The following is a 26,281-nucleotide window of genomic DNA, read 5'->3' as shown; positions in this document are numbered from 1 at the left end:
TATTTAATTTAAGTAACAAAAGATTACATAGAGATGACACTTATCAATGTGCATCATATTTAGATCCTTAGGGCATTGAGCTCAACATGATAAAGATAAAACCAGGAGGCTTTGCTGCTGCTGTCAATGCTAATGGTAGATCTGCTGCTTCAGGCCATTTAACTGTACTTGAGAAATACAAGTTCTGCCTCACAACCAAAGAGCAGGAAATTCAAATTTGAGTTGTATCTCAAGGGCACCAAAACCAAGCCGGTAAACATTACAAAAATAGGAATATTAAAGTGATATTAGACCCTAAGATTTGTATGCACTTTCAGCAGCCAATTTAATCCATTACCAAGTATGCAGCTTCTTCATCTTTTAATCCTTGCTTCTGTTTCAGTTTAAAGATGAATTACAGGAACTCAGCCACTTATATATGCGTAGGCATGCTGAGAGTTAAGTCCAATGAGGTGCATGCCACCTTCCAATCGCTACACTCTAGGGCTCTTGGAGGAGAGAGGCTGTGTTGGCAAACACAGCATCTCTGCCCGCCCCTCCCTTCTGCTGCCGATTCAAAGGATGCAGCTTCTGAAGGAGCTGAGACTAGCTGAGACAAGAAGGTCTAGAGTTAGAGCTCCAGAACACTAGCGAGAGCTATCATTCTGGAGCTCTATAAAACTGTTAGATGTAAATTAAAGAGATAGGTCCACATGGCATGCGTCTTGTTGTACTTAACTCATAGTATGCCTGCACATTTATCAAAGTGGCTGATTTCCCAGAATTCAGCTTTAAGCTGGTGCCATGGCTTCTGTCCCTGGTTTCCTGGTTCAGAATGGCTCTTTCTCTTGCAGTATCCTACAGTGCCACCTTGCATGCAGAGACTAAAGTTGTGTCTGCCTACACTGTATCCATCAATAAAAACACACAGGCACAGTACTGCCCTGCTCCCCTCCCTCTTTACTCCAAAATAACAGACTCACTGGAGATTGCACTGTTCACTGTTAGCTCTTTGCTGTTAAGACCGGAAGTTCAGGGAAGCATCATTGAGAAAGTATGATTCAGCAGCATGGAAAGTTGTAAACTGCCATTGCTGGGGTAAGAATGTTAACAAATACTTTAATATGTATTGTTTTTTTACTGTGTGTATCAACAGAATCCTGTGTATAGCAGTGACCACATACAAAGCACTCAGTATAAAGTGAATCATTATGGAAAAATGTAGCGCAATTAGGTGAAAGTCAACATCAACTTAACTGGCGTAAGACAGACCTTCCTCCACACTGCTCCCGGAGCACGTAGGATGGACATTCCACAGTGTTTGCATAAAGGAAGCATCCACCTGAATATTTCCCATTCCATTGGATATGGAGAGATGCTATGGGATAAAATTAAGAATTCTTTACACAGTTGTATGTGCTGTAAACACAGTTCTAAAGAAGGATTGAACACAACATTGCACTGATTCTGCAAGAGACATAAAAAAATAAACTTGTCTTGTCTTTTGTGCAGTAGAACAATTTGGTTGGCATCTTGTGCACTCAGAAACAGGACCCCCTTTTATCAATTACTGACACCAAGAACTAATCTTTTAGTTTTGACAAAGTTCCCTTACAACAAACGACTTATTCAAATAACCAAGAATACTACCAGCCTTAGAAGAACAGAGCATCTTTTTAGCTGCTCAGCTCATCCTCAGCACACTTCAAGTGCAGGTTTACATTGCACATCGCATGTGATTCACACAGGAAACACACAGCATTCCTGTGCAAATTACACGTGATTTCTGTGCGGTGCAATTTGAGCCATGCATTTTGTATGGCTCAAATTGTACCACATTCTCACCATAATCATGCAGGACCCTTTTTTTGTCCACACCAGAATCGGATCTCAGTTCACATGGGTGTTCACACCCATACAATCTGATCCTACAAATCGCACCGCGTTTTGCAAACCGATTTCGGGCTGTCATAAACCTGCAGCGGTTCGCATGAACAGGGTGCAATTTTGATGCGGTTTGGGAATCGCACAGAAACCTGGAAAATTCTGCACCGCATCAGTGTGAACCAGCACTTAAGCTAAGGTAAATAACACTTTGTGTTGTCTCTAATCTCAGTGAATAAAGCAACATTTGTTGTTTGGCCACTTAAAGTGTTATTAAACCCAGGACCCTGCATTCACTATATCTGGTCTCCCACAGTACACATCACATGGAAATGCATTTATTTTAGTAAACAAACTGCTAGATACCTTTTCTCATCAGCAGTTAGACCAGTCTTGTGACTTCTATCAGTGTTCAGCAGAGCACTGGTTAAAGCTTGTAAGAGGAGTATTCCCTAGGAGGGTACAGAACCCCTGATCTCTGTCTGGGCAGTGCCGATTGGCTCTGTGCTGATCACATGCACTCTCCCAAGAAAAAAAAATCCCTCTCTAGCAATACACACCAAATTGAGCAGGTGCAGAGTGTCTCCACACAATATTTCTTATCAGGAGCTAAGAGGGGGACACTGGAAGAAGGGGAGGATCAGAGAAGATAGAATCAAACAGCATTTTTACACAATGCAGAGGATTAACCCTTAGGTTCCACAGTGAGGAATACTGCATATACAGACTGATTTTACTGTTGTGGGTTTACTATTACTTTAAGCTTCGGAAGATTTTACCCCCTTTGTGACCAGGACATTTTTTGCTATTTAACACTGTGATTTTTAACTGCTAATTGCTTGGTTATGCAACTCTGTACCCAAATTAAACTTATAACATTTTTGTCACAAATATAACGTTATTTTGGTGGTATTTGATTACCACTGGATTTCTTATTTTCTATTATATAAACAAAAAAGACTGACATTTTGAAAAAAAAAGTTTTTACTTTCTGTTATAAAACATATTCAATATAAAAAATTAAAATTCGGCCATAGGGCGGGCGGCAAATGGTTAATGACTGTGACAAAGCATGTATCTGTGTGAAACGCATAGTCATAGCAACCAAGTCCTGTTATGGTCCGCCCCAGGCACTCTGGCTTCTCTGTCCATCCATGTACCAGTTTCTGTGCTTCACTGATGTCACTTCCGGCACGTGCTGAAGTCATTTCCAGTGCGCGAGTTCCAAGGACATCCGAGGCAGCATCCTGTCCTGTGAGTGGTACCTTCTCACAGTTGGCAACCTATCTTGCAGCAGAGCAGTCCACAGGATTCCTCTCCACTGCCTCCTGCACCCTGCTCCGAATGTACCTATTTCTTCAGCAGTAAGCCAATTTCATTGACCACATTTGGGCTACACCACCCACTTTTTCCTTTGTTTACATTGGACATATGACTATGAACAATGATTTTAATTCCTTTGAAGTGGATAATAAAATCCTTCTTTTTTACTCTGGATAACACTGTCATTATCCTTGCTAATTTTTAATACTTTACTGGTCACTAATAATTTGGCTCTATACCAATAGCACTCAGTATCAGCTACTGTTCTATTCACATATATCTCCTATGGTTTATTGAGCAGCTGTGGTTATAGCCTTCACAAGCTACAAAACCTCATTTTTGGTTACCAGTGCCCAAGAAGTTTGTGTCAGAGCCTGGGATTGAACCTGGGCCTTCTGCGGTGAGAGGCAATGTTTCTTCTCACTGAGCCACCTGGAAAGCTGGATAGCTCCCTTGACTATTCTTTGGATGATCCTGCCTTGGCCCTGTTTGTCTTGAACCTTGAACTCCTTGCTCCTCCTTCCTATAAAAGCCATGTCCAAACACTTCCTCCTTGCCAGATTATTGTGCCTTCCCAGCCAATATCCCACTTACTGTTCCTGCTGCTGTCTACATCTTCGTTACCGACCTTTAGCTTGCTACTGACTACGATTCTGCCTCATCCTATCTACTACCATTTGTGACTGACCCTTGGCTTGTGACTGACTCCGCTTCTGTTTGATCCTTAATCTGTTTGATCCGCTTTTGGTTTCCAGCTTGCTCATTCCCTGGTGGGGTGATCCTGAGATCTGCGACCTGGTATTAGCACGCAGCCAAATCCATCTCCACCATTAGGAGCTCTGGAGAAAACCGGTTAATACTTAGACCCCACACCTCAGGTGAGCCTGCGTCATTCCCAGGGTGATCCGCTGGTGTACCAACCCTGCTGGTTTCAGGTAAGCCTTACACTGCTGTAGCAACTGGTCTCTGAACCTGACCTAGACCATGACAGTTTGTCAATCCACAGAAAACTGGACATCCAGCTGGTAGAACTTTGAAAAGGTATAAACAGAGAACCAGGTGTCAGCCTTACAAAACTGGGCAACAGAGGCTTTTTATCTGAATGTCCTGAAAACACCCACCGACACGGTGGACTGAGTGCATAAAAGCACGGGATGAATTTTGTCCTGTGGCACGTAAGCTTTGGTGATGTGTTGTCTTATCTATCTAGCAATGGTGGACTTTGAAGCCAGATGTCCCGTTTCGAGGACCTGAGGGTTGGTGAGTAAGTCTGTCTTCTGAAGACATGAAGAGCATTTTTTTTTTGGGGGAGGGAGGGGGGTACTTTGGAACAGCACACAAAGAAGAAATGACTATGACTTAACTGAGGGAAAAGACCGATACCATCCTAGGAAGAAAGAATGGCCTTGTCCTTTTGCAGGATGAGTGATAGCTCCCTATAAGAGTGGAATGCTAGCTCTGAGACATGTCTGACAGATGTGATTGCAACCAAAAAGGCCAAAGGGAGAGATTATCTAAGGGGATTTCCCTGATTATTTAAAGGGTGGTTTCTGCCTGGCAGAGAGAACCAGACTGAGGTCCCCAGGAAGAAAAAGTTGCTTTAAGGGGGGCCTGATCAAAGATACACCTTGAATAAAGGTTTTGACAAGGTAGAGCAAAATCTGATCTTTTAGTGTGCTTAAAGTGGTTCTAAAGGTTAAAAGTTTTTTTACCTTCATGCATTCTCTGCATGAAGGTAAAAACTAGCAGTATGCAGCTCCCTCCCCCGCCCACCCTCATACTTACCGGAGCCCGATCCTCAATCCATTGTGATCTAAGTGATTGAATATTAGTGTCAAGTTTGAGAAAATTATACTGCAAAATCAATATGTTTTAAACACAATTCCAGTTTCCTGCTAGTTATAAGGTATGAATACATTCTATTCAGGATTGTGGGGCTACAGATATGGTACAATAAACAGGATGACCCTGTCTTACCTATCCATGTTGCCTGTCTCTATATAAAGTTCAAGATTCACATGTCTTCAGGGCCTGGGTTCCATACAGAAGGACCATGCCCTGGACCTGAATAGCACCCTGCTAACTACACAAATTTCACAAAGTGCTGAGGTGAGTGCCCAAATAGGATCCAGTGTCAGAAGAAACATCACAGGCTGTCCCCACAGGGTATGGCCTGAGTACGGCTTCCAAGGTTCTACAGAGGTTGCACCAATATGGATGCACTGCTCATATTGTTGAATTAGAAGACGGTAAAGAGCTGATTGAAGAATCCAAAGAAAAAAAAATACACTAATTAAGCTAAGAGTGATTTCTCTGTGAAGAAAAAGAGGCCTTAGGACACTGGCAAATAACTGAGAACCCACAGAGGGTAGGGTCATAGGGGGATGCTGAGTGAGCATGTCCTCAAAGGCTTGCCACTGTTCAGTCACCTGAGGGTACCAGCCTATACCCCAAGGTCCATAAATATACAGCATGTGTCCTGTACTGTTACAATATCATTAAATATAGAAGAAGTGCGAAGGTAGTACTAAAAGAACCTAACCATCTACATGTGTCTACCAACTGATGACTCAGCTATGTCCCTAGATGAAAGGACAATAAGCTACTAATTCAAATATTTGTAGACATATGCCAATCTCACTAATGGCTACTCAAAGGAACTGAAAATCATTTTTTGCTGGGCATGATTATATTTGCTAACCCAGTCCAAAACTAGTTTCAGATATGAATGTTAAGCTACTAGAGTAAATGTTTTAAATGCACTTTTAATAAACAAGCAAAAAATAATCACTGAACTAGTAAAGCTATACAGGTGACAATGCGACTGCATTGAAGTCAAAAAGTCAATTCCATTTTATGTGATGAGACTACAGAGAGATCCTTACAAATCCCCTTTCAAGAATCATTTGGTACAACTCTATCACCATCAAAATAGCGTAGCTCTATTACCTATCATGTTATAATTCTCTACCTGTAACAAATTTATATTACTTGCAAAGTCTTTTTTGTGCATTGACAAATACTTACTAGGTATCTTTCAGAAGAAACACTGACTAAAATCAGATCGTCTCCAATTCGAACCTTTTCTCCTTCAGATCTCTGTTTGGATGCAGGATGTATTGTCCACCAACAGGCTTCTCCTGCAATTAAAATATGGTTCAATATTATTTCACCATAAGATTACTTTTCAAAGGGCAATGAAAACCTCCAAAAAACACTTTGAGCCACAGTATACTGATCTGGATACACTGTATAAAAAAGGGACTAGACTCATATACATGAGCCTGATTTTCAAAGTCATTGGCTGATTTACAGTTGTGCTGGTTCATGATTGTGCTATGAAGGGATGTAGATCCATGTAGTTTTAGTCTGCATTCCTTCAGGCACCTGGCTTTTTTAAGTTGGCAGTTTAATGGTAATGGCCTGAAGAAACTTGTTTAGAGATACAGAAGAAGAATGCAAAAAAAATAAATTTAAATATTTTCCTTATGTTCAATTTTTAATATTATGCAAAAGGATAAACACATTACATCTATTTTCTAAACACAGCCACTTAATCACCTTTAATACCTTTTGTGTGTATAAATTAAAAACATCAAGATTGAACTCCAGGTATGGATTTTTTTGTATGCTTATATTGGTGCTGCGTGTACCACTGTAAGCATGCATATGCCAAAAATGCACAGTGTTCTGTGAATGGTGCCAAGCAAGGACCCCAGTCTTTGCTATGCAGAAGGCAGCCATTTGTCAGGAGACTCAGAAGACAGAAGCAATCACTGTAGTAGTGGTGACTACTACAGTCATTCTCTAATTCCACAGCGGTCCCACAGGTATGGCATATGCATACTTATATCAGTAGTTACTAAATGGCAGACCGAGGTCCAAGAATGGCAGCGCTCCTGCCCAGATCACCAGCCCACCAGACTAGAATGACAGATCTGCCGCTCAGCAGGTCGGTCATCCTGACAACCGATGACATCACGTGTGCACCCTGCCCCTTTCAGCTCACTGTCTCCCGGCTCCCACTCCCTGCCTGTCCACAAGCGTGCACTCTGCCCCCTTCAACAAGGATCCCAGCAAGCTCCTGCCTTTCGCTTCTGTCTGCCCTCAAGGTAGGGTGTGCTCTTTCAGGGGCACTCTAATGGGGACATTAATATTAAGGGGCACTCTGATGGGCACATTTAATGTTAAAGGGTAATACTGATGGGCACATTTAATGTTAAGGGGCACTCTGATGGGCACAACAGAGAATGTGCCCATCAGAGTGCCCCTTAGCATACAATTTGCCCATCAGAGTGCCCCTTAACATGAAATGTGCCCATCAGAGTTCCCCTTAATATAAATGTGCCCATCAGAGTGCCCTGTAACAGAAAATGTGCCCATTAGAGTGCCCCTTAATATAAATGTGCCCATCAGACTGTCCCTTAACATAAAATGTGTCCATCAGCATGTCGCTTATTTTATGTTAAGGGACACTCTGATGGGCATCTTTTATGTTAAGGGGGCACTCTGATGGGCACATGTAATGTTAAGCGGGCACATACTGCTGAAAGGTGCACTCTGATGGGCACATGAGATGGAAAGAAGCACTCTGATGGGGAATATGATGTAAAGAGGCACTCTGATGGGGAAATTAGATGGAAAGGGGTACTTTGAGTGTAAGGGGGAACTCTGTCGGGAATACCTGATGTAAGGTGGCACTGTAATGGGGATACCTGATGTAAAGGGGCACTCTGTTGGGGACAACTGATGTAAAGGAGCACTCTGATGGAAACACCTGATGTGATGGGAATACATGATGTAAAGTTACACTCTGATGGTGACACCTAATGTAAGGGGGCACGCTGGTGGGCACATCCTATGTAAGGTGTCACCGTGATGGGGGAACCTTATAAAATGGGGCACTCTAATGGGGACAACTGATGTAAGGGGGCACACTGATGGAAGACAGCAAATGTAAGGGGGCCTTCTAATGCAGAAACCTGATGAAGGGGGCACTCTGATGGGAATCCCTGATATAAGGGGGCACTCTGATGGGAATGCCTGATGTAAGGGGAAACTTTAATGGGAATGCCCAATGTAAGGGGCACTCTGATGGAAATACCTTATGTATGGGGGCACTCTTATGAGAACACATTACTTAAGGAAGCACTCTGATGGGGACGCCTGATATAGGGGGGTACTCTGATGGTGGAAACTGATTTATGGGGAAAATTTGATGGTAGAACCCAATGTAATAAATGACTCTGGAGGGGGAACCTAATGTAAGGGGGAACACTAATGGGGACATTTTTTTTCGGACATCAGCCAGAAGAAGATTTTAGTGACCGGACCTCCTTGAATTTTAATTCAATACCCCTGTTATATATAATGTACTGTAACTGTGCAATAAAATCCATACCTGGTGTTACGCTTTAAGCCTTCAGTGTGAAAAACATGTAAATATGCATAGTTTACAGTTCTAATATATTTACAACCCAGTCATAAGGTCATACATTATAAGGCCATAGGGAGGCTCTTACAAATTTTAACAAGTGTACTTACAGTGTCTCCAGTCTCTGTCACTAGACATTAGTTAATTTACAGACTGTTCAGTTATCTACCATCTACAGACTGGCCAACAGCTGCAGAAAAAAAATGTGTAACAGGCCAAGGCTCTTGACGTGTAGTGCTACAAAGAGAACTTTTGTCAGATTGTCTGCAAAAAATACTAACTGTAAAGCCTCAACATCACCAATGTATTCTCCCTTGCATTATTTATTGTCCAGTGTAGTTTTGAATAAGATTTTTTGCAAAGAGGTAAAAGGGGTAGTGTTTTAAAGAATAAACACACTTTTAAAGAACATTAGCATTTGGCTGTACATAAAATGGTATATATATAGGCTGTTACAAATCATTTTCTTGTGTAATTGGCTACGGTTTCCTTATTACATTATGTGAGAACTACCTCATGGGATAGATTACAGAGTATGGAGGGGAGATGATTTATGTGCCCTCAAGAAGGAAGGACAACCAACCTAGAGGATGGAAATTTGGAATGTGCCTAACTAACTAATATCAGGGGAATAGAGATGCTGGGAAATCTCTAAGATAGAGTCTGTAGAGCAGTTACATTATTGAATGTGGCTAGTGAGATGGGCAGGCAAATGCCGAGGTATCTGCAGATGGCATGTGCAGGCAGACAAGCACATAAAGGGGGTACTAAGGACAGGGGCAATGCAGACTTTCCTAGCATTAGGTTGGCATAGACTTAGGCCAGTGTCAAGGCCAATTCTTTCAAGGATGCAAGATCTGAAGACTGCTCAACTACTACAGTAGGTGACCCAATGATCTTTGAGCTTGATACAGAGAAGGAGGACATATCAAGATGCAGGGCCATGTCTGAGTGCTGTAGGCAAGAGAGGCCTGTGTAGAAAATTGAGTCCACATAATGGAGCTAGCCTTCAAGCATAGTGAGGATTATAGTGCCAGTGACCTAGAGAGAGGAAACCAAGCACCGACTTTCCCGGAAGTGTCCAGCAGCAGAATTGAGGGAAATTCACATGGAGATACACATGTTTGTGAATATGGTGTCATCCTTTAGGGACAGATATATAGATGGATAGAAACTTTCTAAACAAAGGGCCAGTTTATTGTCCTTCAGACTTTGGGGGGGGCTTGACTGTGACCAGTGTAACTAGAAAATGTCCTGGTGTTAGAAGGACATATCTTTAGTGTGAGGAATAATGACCCATCATTGGTGTCAGTGGGAGGAAAAGTGCCCCATCGTTGGTGTCAGTAAGAGGAATCATGCCTCATCGTTGGTGTCAGTGGAAGGAATCGCGCCTCATCGTTGGTGTCTGTGGGAGGAATCGTGCCTCATCTTTGTTGTCAGTGGGAGGACTAATACCCCTTCATTGGTGTCAATGGAAGGAATAGTGCCCCATCATTGGTATCAATGGAAGGAATAGTGCCCCATCATTGGTATCAATGGAAGGAATAGTGCTCTATCATTGGTGTCAGTGTGAAGAATAGTACACCATTGTTGGAGTTAGTGGAAGGAATAGTGCCCCATTGTTGGTCTGAGTGGTAGGACTAATGCCCCATCATTGGTGTCAGTGGGGTGAACAGTGCCCCATAATTGGTGTCGTGGAATTAATAGTGCTCCATAATTGGTATCAGTGGGAGGAATCGTGCCCCATCATTGGTGTCAGTGGGAGAAATATTGCCCCAACATTGGTGTCAGTGGGAGAAATAGTGGCGATCATTGGTATCAGTGGGAGGAATAGTGCTCATTGTTAGTGTCAGTGGCAAGAAATATGCCCCCATTGTTAGTGTTAGTAGGAAGACTAGCACACCAAGGGCTGGATAAAGGTATGCAAAGGGCAGCATCCGGCCCCTGGGAAGCAGTTTGGAGACCACTGGATTAGACATATATTAATATAATAAGTAGTATAAGATATAATAAGTATTACAAGGTTGGGGAGAAGCCCTAAAAGGGTGTAGTGTCACCCACACATGTGTTTGGGCCTATGGTCAAAGAACTGGCTCTGAAGCTTTTTCAGGAAAAGGCTTCCAAGGTACATTTTTACATGAAGACTCAGGGTCTAGGTAGGGGTATAATGACATAGCAATGCAAGATGTGGTGAGTTCAGCAGTGTAAAAACTATACTGAAGTGTGGAGAGATGGGGAAAATAACCTCATCGCATTTTTTTTTTTTTTTTTTTAGAAGTAGGGGCAACTCTTAAGGAAAAGAAGGTTTCTGATCTGGTCCAGTGGGCTTAGTCATGAGGAGTATGCCATGTGGGGAAGGATCCACAGTAGATGTTGCCTCCCTGAGGTGACAAACATCATATCTTCATGGCAGGGGAGGACCATATAATGGGAAGGTGAGATTGAGGTTAGTAGGATATGAAGCCCCTTTCCTTAGTAGCTGCCTCAATGTATTCCTCAAGGGATAATCCAAAGAAGAGTGTACATTTGACAGTCTGCTGACCAGGCTTTAAGCCATAAGATTCTGTGCATACAGTTGTGACCAAAATTATTCAACCCCCACTGAAATTGAGTGTTTTGGCCAGTTTGACATTGCTTTTGATCATTCAGTCATCTTGCTTACATTTACATTAAAGAGGCACTTGTAGGTCAGACAAATATAACATAACAGTTATAATGAAATAACCACAAATGTCTTTTCTGTGCTCACAGCATTATCAGTTTTATTCAACCCCCAAGTGACATTCAATCTTAGTACTTAGTACAGCATCCTTTTACAGTTATAACAGCTTTTAAACGTGAAGCATAGCTTGACACAAGTGTCTTGCAGCGATCTACGGGTATCTTCGCCCATTCTTCATGGGCAAAGGCCTCCAGTTCAGTCACATTCTTAGGCTTGCGCACTGCAACTGCTTTCTTTAAGTCCCACCAGAGGTTCTCAATCGGATTTAAGTCTGGTGACTGCGATGGCCACTCCAAAATGTTCCAGCCTTTCCTCTGCAACCATGCTCTAGTGGACTTGGAGGTATGCTTGGGATCATTGTCCTGTTGAAAGGTCCAACGTCTCCCAAGCCTCAGGTGTGTGACGGACTGCATCACGTTTCCATCCAATATCTCCTGGTACTGAAGAGAATTCATGGTACCTTGCACACGCTGAAGCTTCCCTGTACCTGCAGAAGCAAAACAGCCCCAAAGCATGATTGACCCTCCACCATGCTTCACAGTAGGCAAGGTGTTCTTTTCATCATAGGCCTTGTTCTTCCTCCTCCAAACATAGCGTTGATCCATGGGCCCAAACAGTTCTAATTTTGTTTCATCAGTCCACAGAACACTATCCCACAACTTTTGTGGTTTGTCCACATGGCTTTTGGCATACTGCAGTCGACTCTTCTTATTCTTTGGAGACAGCAAGGGGGTACGCCTGGGAGTTCTGGCACGGAGGCCTTCATTACGCAGTGTGCGTCTTATTGTCTGGGCTGAAACTTCTGTACCCACATCTGACAAATCTTTTCTCAGTTCCTCAGCAGTCACACGGGGACTTCTCTCCACTCTACGCTTCAGGTAGCGCACAGCAGTCGAAGTCAGCATCTTCTTTCTGCCACGACCAGGTAGCGTTTCAACAGTGCCCTTTGCCTTGAATTTGCGAATGATGCTTCCTAAGGTGTCTCTTGGTATGTTTAACATCTTTGCAATCTTCTTATAGCCATTGCCCTTCCTGTGAAGAGAAATCACCTCTTCTCTTGTCTTCCTGGACCATTCTCTTGCCTTCACCATGTTTGTAACCACACCAGTAAATGTCTAGAAGGAGCTGAGTATCACAGTCATTTTAAAGCTGCCTAATTGGTGCTTATTATGCTTGATTGCTGCTCGGTGACATCCACAGGTGTTTTCAATACCTGATGGAAAGCACCTGTATGAACCTCTGTTCTTCAGAGTGGTAGTCTTTAAGGGGTTGAATAATTGTGGCAATGAAGAAACCACATAAGAACCATTTACTACTGTATTACATAAACAATTGATGTCATTTTAGTTGCATTTGGGTAGTTACAACGTCCTTGTAGGATTTGATTCTGAATACAATTCCAAATGTACACTATAGTCCCTAAACCCCTTTACAGCATTGGGGGTTGAATAATTTTGGTCACAACTGTATGCATGGGAAGTAACACCAACCTGGAGATCGTACAGATAATGTTCTCCGCGGCTGGCTTTCACACAGAAGAACAGTGCTGAGGGCAAGAGTTGTAGTCTTGCAGCAAGATTAGGATTATCTATAATTTAAGAAAGTTCACCATTAATCTCCACAGTCCAGTTTGCCATGGTCTGGGCAATCAACATGGTGACAATAGCCAGTAGCAGGGCTGGTCCTTCCAAGGCAAAGAATGACTGGAAAAAGAGTTTCTAGACACCTATCAACTAAATCTTTAAAGGAGGGAATAACATTGATGAACAGTAGATTGATTTGATTAATTTGAGACAGGCTGCATCCACAGTGGGAACATCTTTTTAAACTCCCTTCCCACAGTGTACAAGGCAGCAAATGAGCCTTCATTTTTGTGCTTGGAAACATTTGTTGGGGATGAGTAGTAAAAGTGGATCTATCCAGTGACTAGAATACACTAGAATACACTGCTTCAACCAAAGAGTCCACAGTAACCAGCATGTGGTGAAAAGTTGAAGTAGTAACATCATGAAATTCTGGGGATGAAAAATAATTCACCGCCTCTGCCACAATGTCAGGGTATTCCTTACCTACTGCAAATGGAAGTGAACTAGGCATTCAGGTTGCACAGAAGATAATTGGGGGTTGTGAGGCAGAAGAACACTTACATAAGTTAGTACCCTGTGATTCCAGAAGTGGCAATAGCCTCTGAACTAAATAAGACATAGTGGCATGTCTTATTTTGTCCACAGGCATCTGTCAGGCATGCTCACAGATGTGAAACATGTAGCTCATTTGATTTAGTCATATGAGCCACATGTTTCACATCTTTGAGGGAGCCTGAAATAGTGTGTCATGATAAGATCTTGCTTTGTAACAGGCTGCTCCAGCATGTCTGGTATTAAAAATTCACAGTAATCCAGACACTAACCGAGCTTCCATGGCTGTGTATTTCGAGTATCAGGCAACAGGTGAGAAAGCAAGTCATCAGCTTGCGTTGCTGGCTGAAATGACAGCCAGGAGTGCACAGTAAGGAGTCTTATGTGCACTACATCACTAACCAGAGAACTTCCGTTAGTGAGGTGGAGGAAAGACAGTCAATTATTAAACAGGTAAAAGGTTATGATAGTGTTACCTATAAGGCAGAAGAAATGAGACAATAATAGTCAGGGTAAAATGCACAAGTAAAGATTACCCCAAAACCTGTGCCCTCCAAACCGCTTGTGTGCTTACCACTGAGGTATGTCTTGTTGGATAAAAGGATATAGTGTACTATCTTCTACATGTCCAGGAAATAATCCAAAAGTTTTCTTACCTTGTCCATGTTGCTGGTCCTGCTCAAGGTCCAGGCTTTCCGCCTTCCTGGTGGGCAAATCACAAAGGGGTCTTCAGGGTCTGGGTGCCATAGGAATGGACCAAGGCCCTGGATCAGAGGTTAACTTACTCTCTGCATCATGCTTTAAGCTGAGTGCTGAATGTAGAATCCAGTGCCTGAAGCAAACATTACAGGCCAGCCCCACTATTGCGGGGTTCAAGTGCAATTCCCACAATTTGGACAAAAACATCGGTACCAGGCTCTTCAGTGGGATGGAAGAACCCAGTAAAGGTGTCGGGCAGCAGCAGAAGGAGGGGCCACCTCCCTCTCACCCTTATAGCACCTGTAAAAGTGATCGAGCGGCTGCATAGGTGCTCAGATCACTTTTACATAAAAGCCCATCACCTGTTCTAAAAATTATACCTCAATATTGCTGCAGCGATGAACAAGATATGGCGGCTCCCGTACGAGGATGCATATATACATAAGGAGGACAGGAATGGGTTAATATAAGGCTATAGTTTGGCTGTGATAACTGATTTATTTACAAGGTATGTAGGAGGATTTGTTTTATCTCTGTGTATCATTTGAGGCTAGTCACTTTATGGGGTATATGTAAGGGTTTAAAATCACTGTAAAAGTTTAATCAGATTTAAAAGGAGGGCTCAAAACATTCAAAACCAAATCTTACATTCCTTAAACTCCCACTTATCCCAGCTATTACACACAAAAATATAGCATTTAAAATGACTGTTGAGTCTCTAAACTGTAAGCACAGGGGGTGCACAATAATATGTAGCCCAGCATAAGGCAATCCACAGTAACTTGGCACAGTATAGCACCATACAAAAACTAGCTCTCCCTACACAGACTGTCGTTTCTCTTAAAATTACTCCGACACACACTGACAAAGTGCTGGGAACCCACCCTTTTATAATGAGGGGTCTGGCACATAACAGAGCCCCTACTATTGACTCATCCAAGCCAGTGGACCTAAGTTAAAAGGCCATGCAGTGTGTTATGGTTACAAAATCTTATGTTAAGCAAAGTTCACCATAAACCTTGAACACACCGGATTGGCCTTGAACCCATTGTAGTGGTGAACCCGAACTTGATCCATATTTACAAAATGAAGCAAAAATCTTTAGTGTGACTATCAGTGCACTTTTAGGTACTACAGGTGAAAATCGAAAAATTAGAATATAGTGCAAAAGTTCATTTATTTCAGTAATGCAACTTAAAAGGTGAAACTAATATATGAGATAGACTCATTACATGCAAAGCAAGATAGTTCTAGCCGTGATTTGTCATAATTGTGATGATTATGGCTTACAGCTCATGAAAACCCCAAATCCACAATGTCAAAAAATTAGAATATTGTGAAAAGGTGCAATATTCTAGGCTCAAAGTGTCCCACTCTAATCAGCTAATTAAGCCATAACACCTGCAAAGGGTTCCTAAGCCTTTAAAAGGTCTCTCAGTCTAGTTCAGTAGGAATCACAATCATGGGAAAGACTGCTGACCTGACAGTTATACAGAAAACCATCATTGACACCCTCCATAAGGAGGGAAAGCCTCAAAAGGTAATTTCAAAAGAAGTTGGATGTTCCCAAAGTGCTGCATCAAAGCACATTAATAGAAAGTTATGTGGAAGGGAAAACTGTGGAAGAAAAAGGTGCACAAGCAGCAGGGATGACCGCAGCCTGGAGAGGATTGTCAGGAAAAGGCCATTCAAAAGTGTTGGGGACTTTCACAAGGAGTGAACTGAGGCTGGAGTCAGTGCATCAAGAGCCACCATACACAGACGGATCCTGGACATGGGCTTCAAATGTTGTATTCCTCTTGTCAAGCCACTCCCGAACAACAATGTCAGAAGCATCTTACCTGGGCTAAAGAAAAACAGACCTGGTCTGTTGCTCAGTGATCCAAAGTCCTCTTTTCTGATGAGAGCAACTTTTGCATCTTATTTGGAAACCAAGGGCCCAGAGTATGGAGGAAGAATAGAGAGGCACACACTGCAAGTTGCTTGAAGTCCAGTATGAAGTTTCCACAGTCTGTGTTGATTTGGGGAGCCATGTGTCATCTGCTGGTCTTGGTCCACTGTACTTCATTAAGTCCAGGGTCAACGCAGCCGTCTACCAGGAGATTTTGGAGCACTTCGTGTTTCCTTCCGCAGACAAGCTTTATGGGGATGCTGACTTCATTTTCCAGCAGGACTTGGTACCTACCCACACTGTCAAAAGCACCAATGACCGTGGGATTACTGTGCTTGATTGGCCAGCAAACTCGTCTGACCTGAATCCCATAGAGAATCTATGGGGCATTGCCAAGAGAAAGATGAGAGACATGAGACCGAACAATGCAGAAGAGCTATTGAAGCATCCTGGTCTTCCATAACACCTCAGCAGTGCCACAGGCTGATAGCTTCCATGCCACGCCGCATTGAGGCAATAATTGCTGCAAAAGGGGCCCAAACGAAGTACTGAGTACATATGCATGCTTATACTTTTCAGAGGTCCGATACTGTTCTATGTACAATCCTTGTTTTATTGATTGCATGTAATATTCTAATTTTCTGAGATTGTGGATTTGGGGTATTCATGAGCTGTAAGAAGCCATAATTATCACAATTATGACAAATCATGGCTTGAACTATCTTGCTTTGCATGTAAGAAGTCTATCTCATATATTAGTTTCACCTTTTAAGTTGCATTACTGAAATAAATGAACTTTTGCACGATATTCTAATTTTTCAAGTTTCACCTGTATATTGGTAAAGTGGATGTTATCGAGTCAAACAGAACTTAGACTTTTTTACCGATATTTACAATATAACTGCTTTTACATTGCGTTGGATGCTCTTTACATTATATAATGTCTGTTTATATTGCTGAATTACTATAAGTCAATTAATTTGTCCTTCTCTTTTAGTACATTTTAACATTCACAGTTTAATGGGTAAACACACAAGACACACAAGCTGAAATGGCATGGGTGGATTTACTAAAGGCAAATAGACTAAGCACTGATTTCCATCATCCTATCATGTGCAAGCAAAAATGCTGTTTTTTTTTTTTTTTTTTCATTCGCCACATTCACTATGCTCTGGAGAAAATGAGTGCAACTGCATTTCCAAACTACACAGTCTATTTGCATTTAGTAAACTAACCCCTATGCTAGGCCATTTTCTTTATGGTGGTTAAATTTACCATTAGTGGGGAAGATCCAGAGAGGACCGAGAGCTCTAGGGAAGAAAGTTGCTACAGCATTTCTTCAGACAGGAAGTAGCGTGCATGGTCTTAGGTGACAGTTTCTCTTTAGGACAGCCTAGGACAACTGAAGTTGAACCAAGGGTACAGATTGCATATTTTTTTCTTGCTCTAGTTGTTAGAAGATGTTATTTATCCACTCTTGGCCTCCACATACCCTTTGCAGGCTTTGGTGTCAAGGTGTTTTTGCCCCAGGTCTCGGGGACAAAACAGTTCAGCATGGAAGATATTAGCCTGTTATACATCTTGAAGTTCTAGGAGCTGGGCTCGGGTACATGTTTTGCATAAGAATATACAAAATCTTCAATTCTTTCCCTTCACTTGGAAGAATTTCTGGCTTTATGGGAATCAAAAATAATGAATGGTCCTATCTCTCTTCAGCTGACCAGCAATTCATGTGCCTTTTCATAGTGCCCATGCACTACCTACTATCTAAGGTCCTGCCCCTTAGCTTCACATCAGAACCATGGGTATTAGTCAGGATGCTGGGCTCAGTACTAGCTTTATTGCAATCCTGAAACATTCTCAAAGTGGGATCCTTAGAAAACCGCTTTTTGCGTGGGCTTCAGTGAGCAACCTGGACTTAACCGCTGCATACTCCAGCAATTTGGGTCCAGAAACGTCATCAGATCATATCTGGGACCATCGAAATATCTGAATGATCCTGCATTCAGCTCAGAACAGAGTGCTTTTTCTCATTGATAACTTGACACACTCTGGTCTCCGTACTAGGAGTCATCTTAATCTCTACGTTTGTATGAAAGTCCTAGATCTGAGGGTAACCTCTTGTGAGACAATTCCTTTGACCTAATTTCATCCCAAACCTTTACATGATGGCATTCCCCCTTCAAAGGACAAGTTGATATGGTCTTTGAACAGGTGATTAGACTATCACACTAAGGCTCAGGAATCAGGCTCTGGAGTGAGGGAGTCCTCCTTTTCTGCTGTTTAAAAAATTTCCTTATGAATACCAGTCAGTCGGTTGGAGGAGACCTGAACAACCTTGTTGTCCAAGTAACATTCAGAAATTTTGGGTGGTTGGACTGTCTCTGAAGAATTAGACCTCCTTAATGTAAGTTTATACAATCCAATTCAAGCAGACAAGTCCATGAAGGTGGAGGCAGTTTTGTCCCCTGAACTATTTCTTTCCTCATTTGTCTCACAGGTTTGTGATGGACAGCATTCTGATGTTCCTCACTATTCCAGGCTGGCCCAGACATTAGTGGCATGCCAACCTAAAAGAACGCCAGACAATTGCTTCCAGGGATCTACTGGATCAGGATCTTCTGTTCCCAAGGAATGTTTTACCTTCCAGCTTCATGGCTGCTGCCTTGAACAGCCTGATCAAGACAAGTTCAAGTTCTGAGAGAGGAAGCATAATGGAGTGTAGGAATCCCTTGATGCTAAGCTGTGAGATCTACTTCTTGTAAAATCTATCAATGGACATGCAGTTCATGATTTCCTTGGTATAGACCTCAGGACTTCTCCCCTGGAATTTTATTTGAGGGACAAGTCCTGTCATGAAGTGGGCCTGGGTCAGCATTTGGCTTTCGGCACTATTAGGACTCTCAGCGTTGCTGCGCATGTGACTCGGTGGAATCTGAACTCTTCTTGGTTTTTGCATTAGGGAAGTTTGTGCTAAGACCCAGTTTTTCATCTTGCCTGGGGTATTTTCTATCTGTCTCCCCAAACAGGACATCCTTAGCCCATCTGCCTCCAGTTTCCCCAATAGGAGGTTTTCTTCTATTGACTGGATGTGGTCAAGATGGAAAGTCTCTCTCTCAGCCTCTACTTCCTTCAGACCGGCTATTTCTTTTTGTTTTTCAAGATAAGCCTTGTACTGATGATCCAGTTCCATCACGTTGACTCAGCAGACCATCATCTAACCCCATGGTCTTGTGTTCAGGTTCCATCCTTCCTGAAAGGATGCACTCTACTAAATCTATGAGTGTTTCCTGAGCTTTTGGCTTTAGACGACTGTTTCTCACTTCTGCAAGGTTGCCACTTTGAACTTTTATCTTCAATTTCTCCTGTGTTCTGCCAGGTGGGCATTCAGCCTCCTTTGAAGCCAGCTTCTGGCTCTGTTAACTGAAGGCAGATTACAGCTTTGCTGTTGTCATTGTATTACTGGCCTATGGGCATTTGTTTGCTGTTTGTCTAACTCATAGTGGGATTGGTTTTGATCATCCTTGGGTTTAACCACTTGCCTAACGGGCACTTATACCCCCTTCCTGACCAGGCCAATTTTCAGCTTCAGCGCTGTCGCACTTTGAATGACAATTGTGTGGTCATGCAACATTGTACCCGTATGAAATGTTGATCATTTTTTTCACACAAATAGAGCTTTCTTTTGTTGGTAATTACTAGCCGCTGGGTGTTTTATTTTTTGCGCTATGAGCAAAAAAAGAGCAACAAATTTGAAAAAAAAAAAGATTTTCTTTGTTTCTATTATAAAATTATATAAAATAATAAAAACAGGGATTTTTTCTCCTTCACTGATGTGCACTAATGAAGCTGCACTGATGAGCGTTGATAGGCGGCAGAGATGGGCACTGATAGGCGACACTGATGAGCTGGCACTGGTAGGCGACACAGATGGGCACTGACTGGTGGCGCTGCTGGGCACTGATGAGTGGCACTGCTGGGCGGCACTGATTGGTGGCACTGCTGGGCTGCACTGATGGGCACTAGTGGGCACAGGTGGGTGGCACTGCTGGGCACTGATGGGTGCAGGTGGGTGGCACTGATTGGCACTTGTGGGCAGCACTGGTGGGTGGCACTGCTGGGCACAGATTATCAGATGATTGGTGCCGATCCCTCCTCTGACAACAGTTGGCTCTCGGCAGTACTTTACTCACGCTGTGACAGCGCGAGGAAAGTGCAGCCCATAACCGGCAATTGCATTTCCCGGTGATCAGTGTGTCATTGGACACGGCTGATCACGTGGTAAAAGGCCGCTGTGATTGGCCTTTTACCACATCACGTGATCAGCTGTGTCTGTAGGACACAGCGATCATGGAGATCGCCAGGTGCGCACCCCCAGGGGTGTGCAGGAGAGAGGGTTGTGGGAGGATGTCATATGACGCCTTCCCAGAACTGGCCGGCTGCAGTGAAGCTGCCATTCAGCTATCTGCGGTCGGCATGTGGTTAATATACTCTCAATACATCCAGATCAAAGATAGCACACTTGCAAGCAACAGTCACTTAGGTACACAAAACAGCTATACCTTGCCAAGAAGTATAGAAGGCATCAACTCACATTGACCCTGTGATTCCTAAAGATAATTCAAAGAGCCCACTAGAAGGCTGGGCTGGAGCCACCATAAGTAATTGCTGCACACTCAATTAGTAGCATTTGAACATCATGGGCACCTTACACAGAGTCATCAACAGACATGATAGGCAGGGCAGCCAAAGGGGTCCTGTTATGGAGGTCTCCTTCAGCACTAATAACGAGCACAGTAGTCCCCACTACAGATGATTTTGGCTGGAAACTTTTTTATAAGATAGGATTTACATGCACTCGCATGAAACCGGTTGGGGCAGGAGCTACACACTGACGTGTAGCCACCACTTCCATGTCTGGAACTGGCGGCTTTCCTTGTAAGTTCTTTGTTGCTGCTGTCCTCTGGCAGCTTTAATGTCGGTGAGTGCATTTTAGCTCTGTTGCTCACGTGCAGTGGAGAGGATTTCCATTCGTTGGTGGAAGACACTTTCTTTGCGGAGATATTTATCACATATTTTTTGCATTAGACTTTATTTACACTGATTTATTTTTCATTTTTGAGTATTGTGGAAGCTGTATGCACATTATGAATGTCATGTTTAGCACATGCTTTAAGCTTGTAATATTCTATATTTAGACGTGCTGCATTATTTTCTTTGTTGGTTCGAGTATTGTATATTTAACTATTCAAACAGTCCATTTCTTTTTATTTCTTTAGCATTGACCTCCTTTTTATGCTTTCACATAAGATAGGATTTGCTTGAGCTTCCCACCCTGGTAGCTAGTTACTGGTCTACCACATGTATGCTGCCAGGTTGGCACTAGGAAGTTGGAAAATTGTATCAATTATAGCTTTGCACTTGTCTTGTAGATGCCAGTAGGCGGGGATACTACCACATTTATGCTGCCAAGCATTGGTACCAGAAAAGGAAAATTAAGTACTTGTTACAATTTTCATTTTGTTTGCCCATGTACGGCAAAACAATGATTTATGTCAATATCCCCACCTGGATACCCTACTTCAGCCACTGGCAACAAGGAAAAGAGGCCTGTGTAAACTCCAAGTCATTCTAATCAGAGCTTACAAAGCTGAAGATTATCTCCCAGCTTCCATGTGACAGCACTGGGCCTATCACCAAAAACCAGCAATGTGACATGAAAGGAAGGGCAGAAAATTAGATGTCCCTGCATAGCTAGAAATACCAGATATTTTGCTTGTTATTGGTGACTAAATGAAACAGCAGAGGAATAAAGCAAAGGTGATTGTGTGTTAAGAAAGAATGCTTAAAAAATTAATTGAATGAATATAGAAAAAGAAAATGAAAAAAAAATTTCATACCTGTTGCTGTGTCCTGCAGTCCAACATCAAATGCAAGTTTGTCTGTGAGAGATCTGGATGTAGTCAAGCATGTCAAGTACTGTTAAAATGTAAAATATTGAAGATAAAATTAATAGTACTGTTAGTACTGTTATCAGGTGCATCAACATGTAATATAGTAACAAATGTGTTTATATAATAAACTGTTTTTGAGATGCCCTAAGGCTAAGAGCGTTTCAAACAGTTAACAAAACTGTCACTTCAAAAAAATAAAATAAATGTACATTTGCTTAAATGTCAAATTACTTCAAATCATATCTTTTCACATAGTATATGACATGTTTTGAGAAAGAAAGAAACAGTGGGGTTTATTTACTAAAGCTGGTTCATTCAGAATCAAGTGTACTTCTGCATAGAAAGGAATCAGCTTACAGGTTTTATTGCTAAAGCTTAATTGAACAAGCTGAGGTTAGAAGCTGATTGGCTACCATGCACAGGTGCACAATATTCTGAGTGAACCAGCTTTAGTAAATAAACCCCAGCGCGTTGACAATATCTATTTAAAACACATTTTCTTTTTATTATTTGCTATATGATTGTATAAATTAAACATATTGTACAGATATTTTAACTTTAAAAACTTTATTAACCACTTCCTGTCCGGACACTTTTACCCCTTCCTGTCCAGGGCAATTTTTAGCTTTCAGCGCTATCACACTTTGAATGACAATTGCGCGGTCATGCAATACTGTACCCATATGAATTTTTTACCATTTTTTTGAGACAGATAAAGCTTTATTTTGGTGGTATTTATTCACCGCTGGGATTTTTATTTTTTTTACTATGTAAATGAAAATGTTCAAAAATTTTGAAAAAAGTGTTTTTTTAAATAAAATTTTGCAAATAAATAATATTTCATCATAAATCTTAGCCAAAATTTATTCCGTTATTTTTTTAGTAAAAAAAAAAATCCAAATTAGTTTATAACCAAAAATTATAATTTTTAAACATTTTTTTTTACATTTTATTTTATTTTTTTATATTATTATTTTTTATTTTTATTTTTACATACTGTCACCCTAGCAGTACACTCACCATGGTGACACTGTACTACTTGTGGAGGGTGATGAAGATTTTTTTTTTTTTTACACTGATTGCTTTTACACCCATATAGGATGTAAAAGCAATCATTTCTCTTTCTCTCTGTCTGCATTCTTGCAGTCATTGAGAATTACTGAGTGAGCTGTGAGTGGTCACAGCTTGTCACATGGTACAAGGCTGTTGTGAATAGCCTTGTACCATGTGACCTCTGTGATCATTCACAGATTTCACACATAGTAAGCAATGATGTCACAAGTGACATCTTGCTTACTACTTTGCATGTGATCACTGATTCGCCAATCAGTGATCACATGATCGGGACCTCGTACAGAGGTCCCGTCCGACGATCGGTGTTTCACTGTGTCCGGAGGACACAGCGGGCACCGGATCGCGGTGGTGCGCGCTCCCAGGGAGCGCGCACAGCTAGAAAAGGCGGGTGCCGTTTATGAACGACAACCCGACCCTGGACTGCCACCGCCCTGCCGTTTATAAACAGCAGGCGGACGGCAAGAGGTTAAAGCATATTCAAACCCAAAAACAAATGTAATATATTGCAACTTTACCTGTCCTTTTGGTGGCTGCATTAGTTTTCTGTCTTTAGACTTTTTCTCCTTAAATAACACACTTCTTGTCCCTGGGTGGCTAGCATGATATTAGAAGTCCAGCCTATGTGGCAACCATGGCTTTCTTCATAGATACTGCACTGCATTCATGGTTGCCACACATGCTAGACTACTAATATGTCTGCCTTTGCTCATCATCATTACAGTGCAGTGGTCCCCAAACTGCAGCCCAGGGACCAGATGCAGCCCTTTGTTTGCTTTCATCTGGCCCTTGGAGCACTATTTCATCCATTGATAGCAACTATGGGGCACAATTCCTCCCATTGACACCAATGAAGAGGTAATATTCCTCCCACTGACACCAAAGATGGGGCATTTTTCCCCACTGATGTAAGGACCTTTATTACTCACAATGGCCACAGTCTGGTCCCCCTAAAGTCTGCAGGACCATAAATTGGCCCTTTGTTTATAAAATCTGGAGACCCCTGACATAGTGTTTCCTGGGATTAGTAGTTTACATAAGAAAGATGTATTTGCATTTTGTTTGTGCATTAAAAAGCACCATGAGACTGAATGAACATACAGTATGTACATACCTAAATGATACTGTACAATAGACATACAGTAATGAAATTAAAACAAGTAAAGTTCTGCTAATTCAGTAATAAAAAAAGGCTACGTACCATTCCACTAAATGAATGTCTAAGTAAGATGGCATGGCCGTAGAGTAAAGTCCTGTGTCCTCCTCCTTGTGATGCCTGTGGAATAACAACATTTCATTAACATCATCCTGTAAAAATGTAGAAATTAGGAACTTATAGTACTATATCTAGGAGCTTGACCTGTAACTTCTGTCTTTGAAAGGTAGATACAGTAGATGCATTTTGTAGATATTAAATTTGGACATTTTATACATGATTTGGGTAGGGATGTCTTGAAATAATAATTATACATACAACTTTTATTACATTGTGAATAATATGCAGGGACAAATCCAATGTCCCAGAAGGAAATTCTAAAAAAGTATAATACCATTCTTTGCTGCAAACTGCATATGCTATACACAATGCTCAGACCTGAAAAAAACATGCAGCAAACCAAGGACAGTTAGACTACATACCAAGCACATTAACCAAAATATAAAAAGACAAAAACAATACAAAGGACAGCGAAAAAAAATCAATTTCATGATAATGAGGGGAGTGCTTTGGGGATATTTGCCTCGTATGAATTACATGCGATAAGGTGTCTTTTTAAATGAGCATGCCATCATGGCCTTGTCTTCTTATTACAGAATGTACTCAGAATTCTCAACATTCTTATTAAGAGGTTGTCTTTTTTCACGACAAAAAAGATCCTTACCTTCCTGGTAAACTTCTTGAAAGCATAAAAAAGATAAATATAATTGAAGAAGCTATAAAGGCTATCTATTAGTGCATTACAGAATTCTAGCCTTCATGAGATCTATCAGGTTCCTTTTTTTCTGTAGGGGCATTAACACAAAGTTGGCCAATTTGCTCATGTAGCATACAGATTAAGAGGTGTACTTGTTTTCATACAGCATAGCAGGCTTTGATGTTAAAGCATCTGTGTACATAGGGTATACAGGATAGTGAATAATGAACCATGGTTATCATTACTAATACAAAGAGAAAGGAGCCATTTATCTGTTTAGAATACTCTTGCATTGAGCGATTTTGGCCAGATCAGACTACAAGACTCAAATCTGTGGTTATCAGAAAAACTCCCCAATACAAACAGCCAGAGTGATCTTGTGTGAATACCTGACTTTCCTGCTCTCCACAACCCTCTTCCACAGCTATGCTTAGGCAGTGTAAACTTGCATGTGTACGGTTAGATCTCAAGACAGACCCTTTGGCCATTAGAATATGCCTGAAAATGTTATCTCCTCTGACACTTTTAGGAAACTTTACCATTGCTCCAATAGAAGAAAGTGCCACATTTGGAGTCTTGTTGCTCTCTGTTGTGATCATCTATGTCCACAAAAGTGAACAAGTGTCATGAAATAATTTGAAATAATTAAAGTGGAGTTCCACCCACTAACCTGCCTCCGCCCCCTGCTGCCACAGAGCAGATACCTGGTTTTGATAGGTACTAGCTCCCACTTCCGGATCAGTTCTCCACGGCGAGCTGAGCTGGACGTTTCCCCCCACAGCGCTGTGGGACATTTTCAGGTGCCAGAGGACCACGACCCATTCACAAAGCGCAGCAAAATGCGCACATGCACAGTAGGAAACTGGCTGTGAAGCTGCAAGGCTTCACTGCCAGTTTCTCTTAGTCAAGATAGTGGCACCAGCACCCAACAGCCGACTGAAGAATCGACTCGTGGCAAGGGCACCACTGAATCCCTGGACAGGTAAGCGCCCTAATATTAAAAGTAAATACCTACAGTATTTGTATACTGTAGCTACTGACTTTTATTTTTTTTTTTTGGGGGGGGGGGGGGAGAACTCCTCTTTAACACTGGCCAACTATATTCTTCAGAGGGAAGTTGCATTATGGCCAGCATGACAAAGGGCCTACTCGAAAAAAGCCTCAACTGTAAACAGACTATAATAATTATGTTGGCAAAAACAATGAATGTGACACTAAACTCTGTTTTTAAAAAAGATATTCAAATATGTATTCTAACTCAAAAAGTTCCTTT

At 41.9% G+C, this 26,281-nt stretch overlaps 1 protein-coding gene across 8 annotated transcripts in view; it reads right to left on the bottom strand.

Annotated features, from left to right (window-relative positions):
• Positions 1-26,281, bottom strand: part of RYR3 (ryanodine receptor 3) — a 954,561-nt gene that overhangs the window by 652,422 nt on the left and 275,858 nt on the right. For 7 of the 8 annotated variants that reach the window (XM_089671311.1, XM_089671312.1, XM_089671314.1 and 4 more), the window contains 4 exons: positions 24,297-24,371; positions 21,971-22,049; positions 6,214-6,326; positions 1,252-1,357 (listed from right to left, as the gene is read on the bottom strand). In XM_089671311.1, the coding sequence (XP_089527437.1) occupies positions 1,252-1,357; positions 6,214-6,326; positions 21,971-22,049; positions 24,297-24,371 (373 nt within the window). Of the gene's footprint in view, positions 1-1,251; positions 1,358-6,213; positions 6,327-21,970; positions 22,050-24,296; positions 24,372-24,975; positions 24,991-26,281 lie in introns of all 8 variants that reach the window. The other variant, XM_089671313.1, reaches the window with a different exon arrangement.

Source organism: Staurois parvus, unplaced genomic scaffold (genome assembly GCF_062004578.1).
Source record: "Staurois parvus isolate SC_StPar_1 unplaced genomic scaffold, SC_StPar_1.0 ptg000104l, whole genome shotgun sequence".
NCBI classification, from domain to species: domain Eukaryota; kingdom Metazoa; phylum Chordata; class Amphibia; order Anura; family Ranidae; genus Staurois; species Staurois parvus.
Note: the sequence above shows the minus strand (reverse complement) of the source record. Positions and strands in the feature narration are given on the sequence as shown.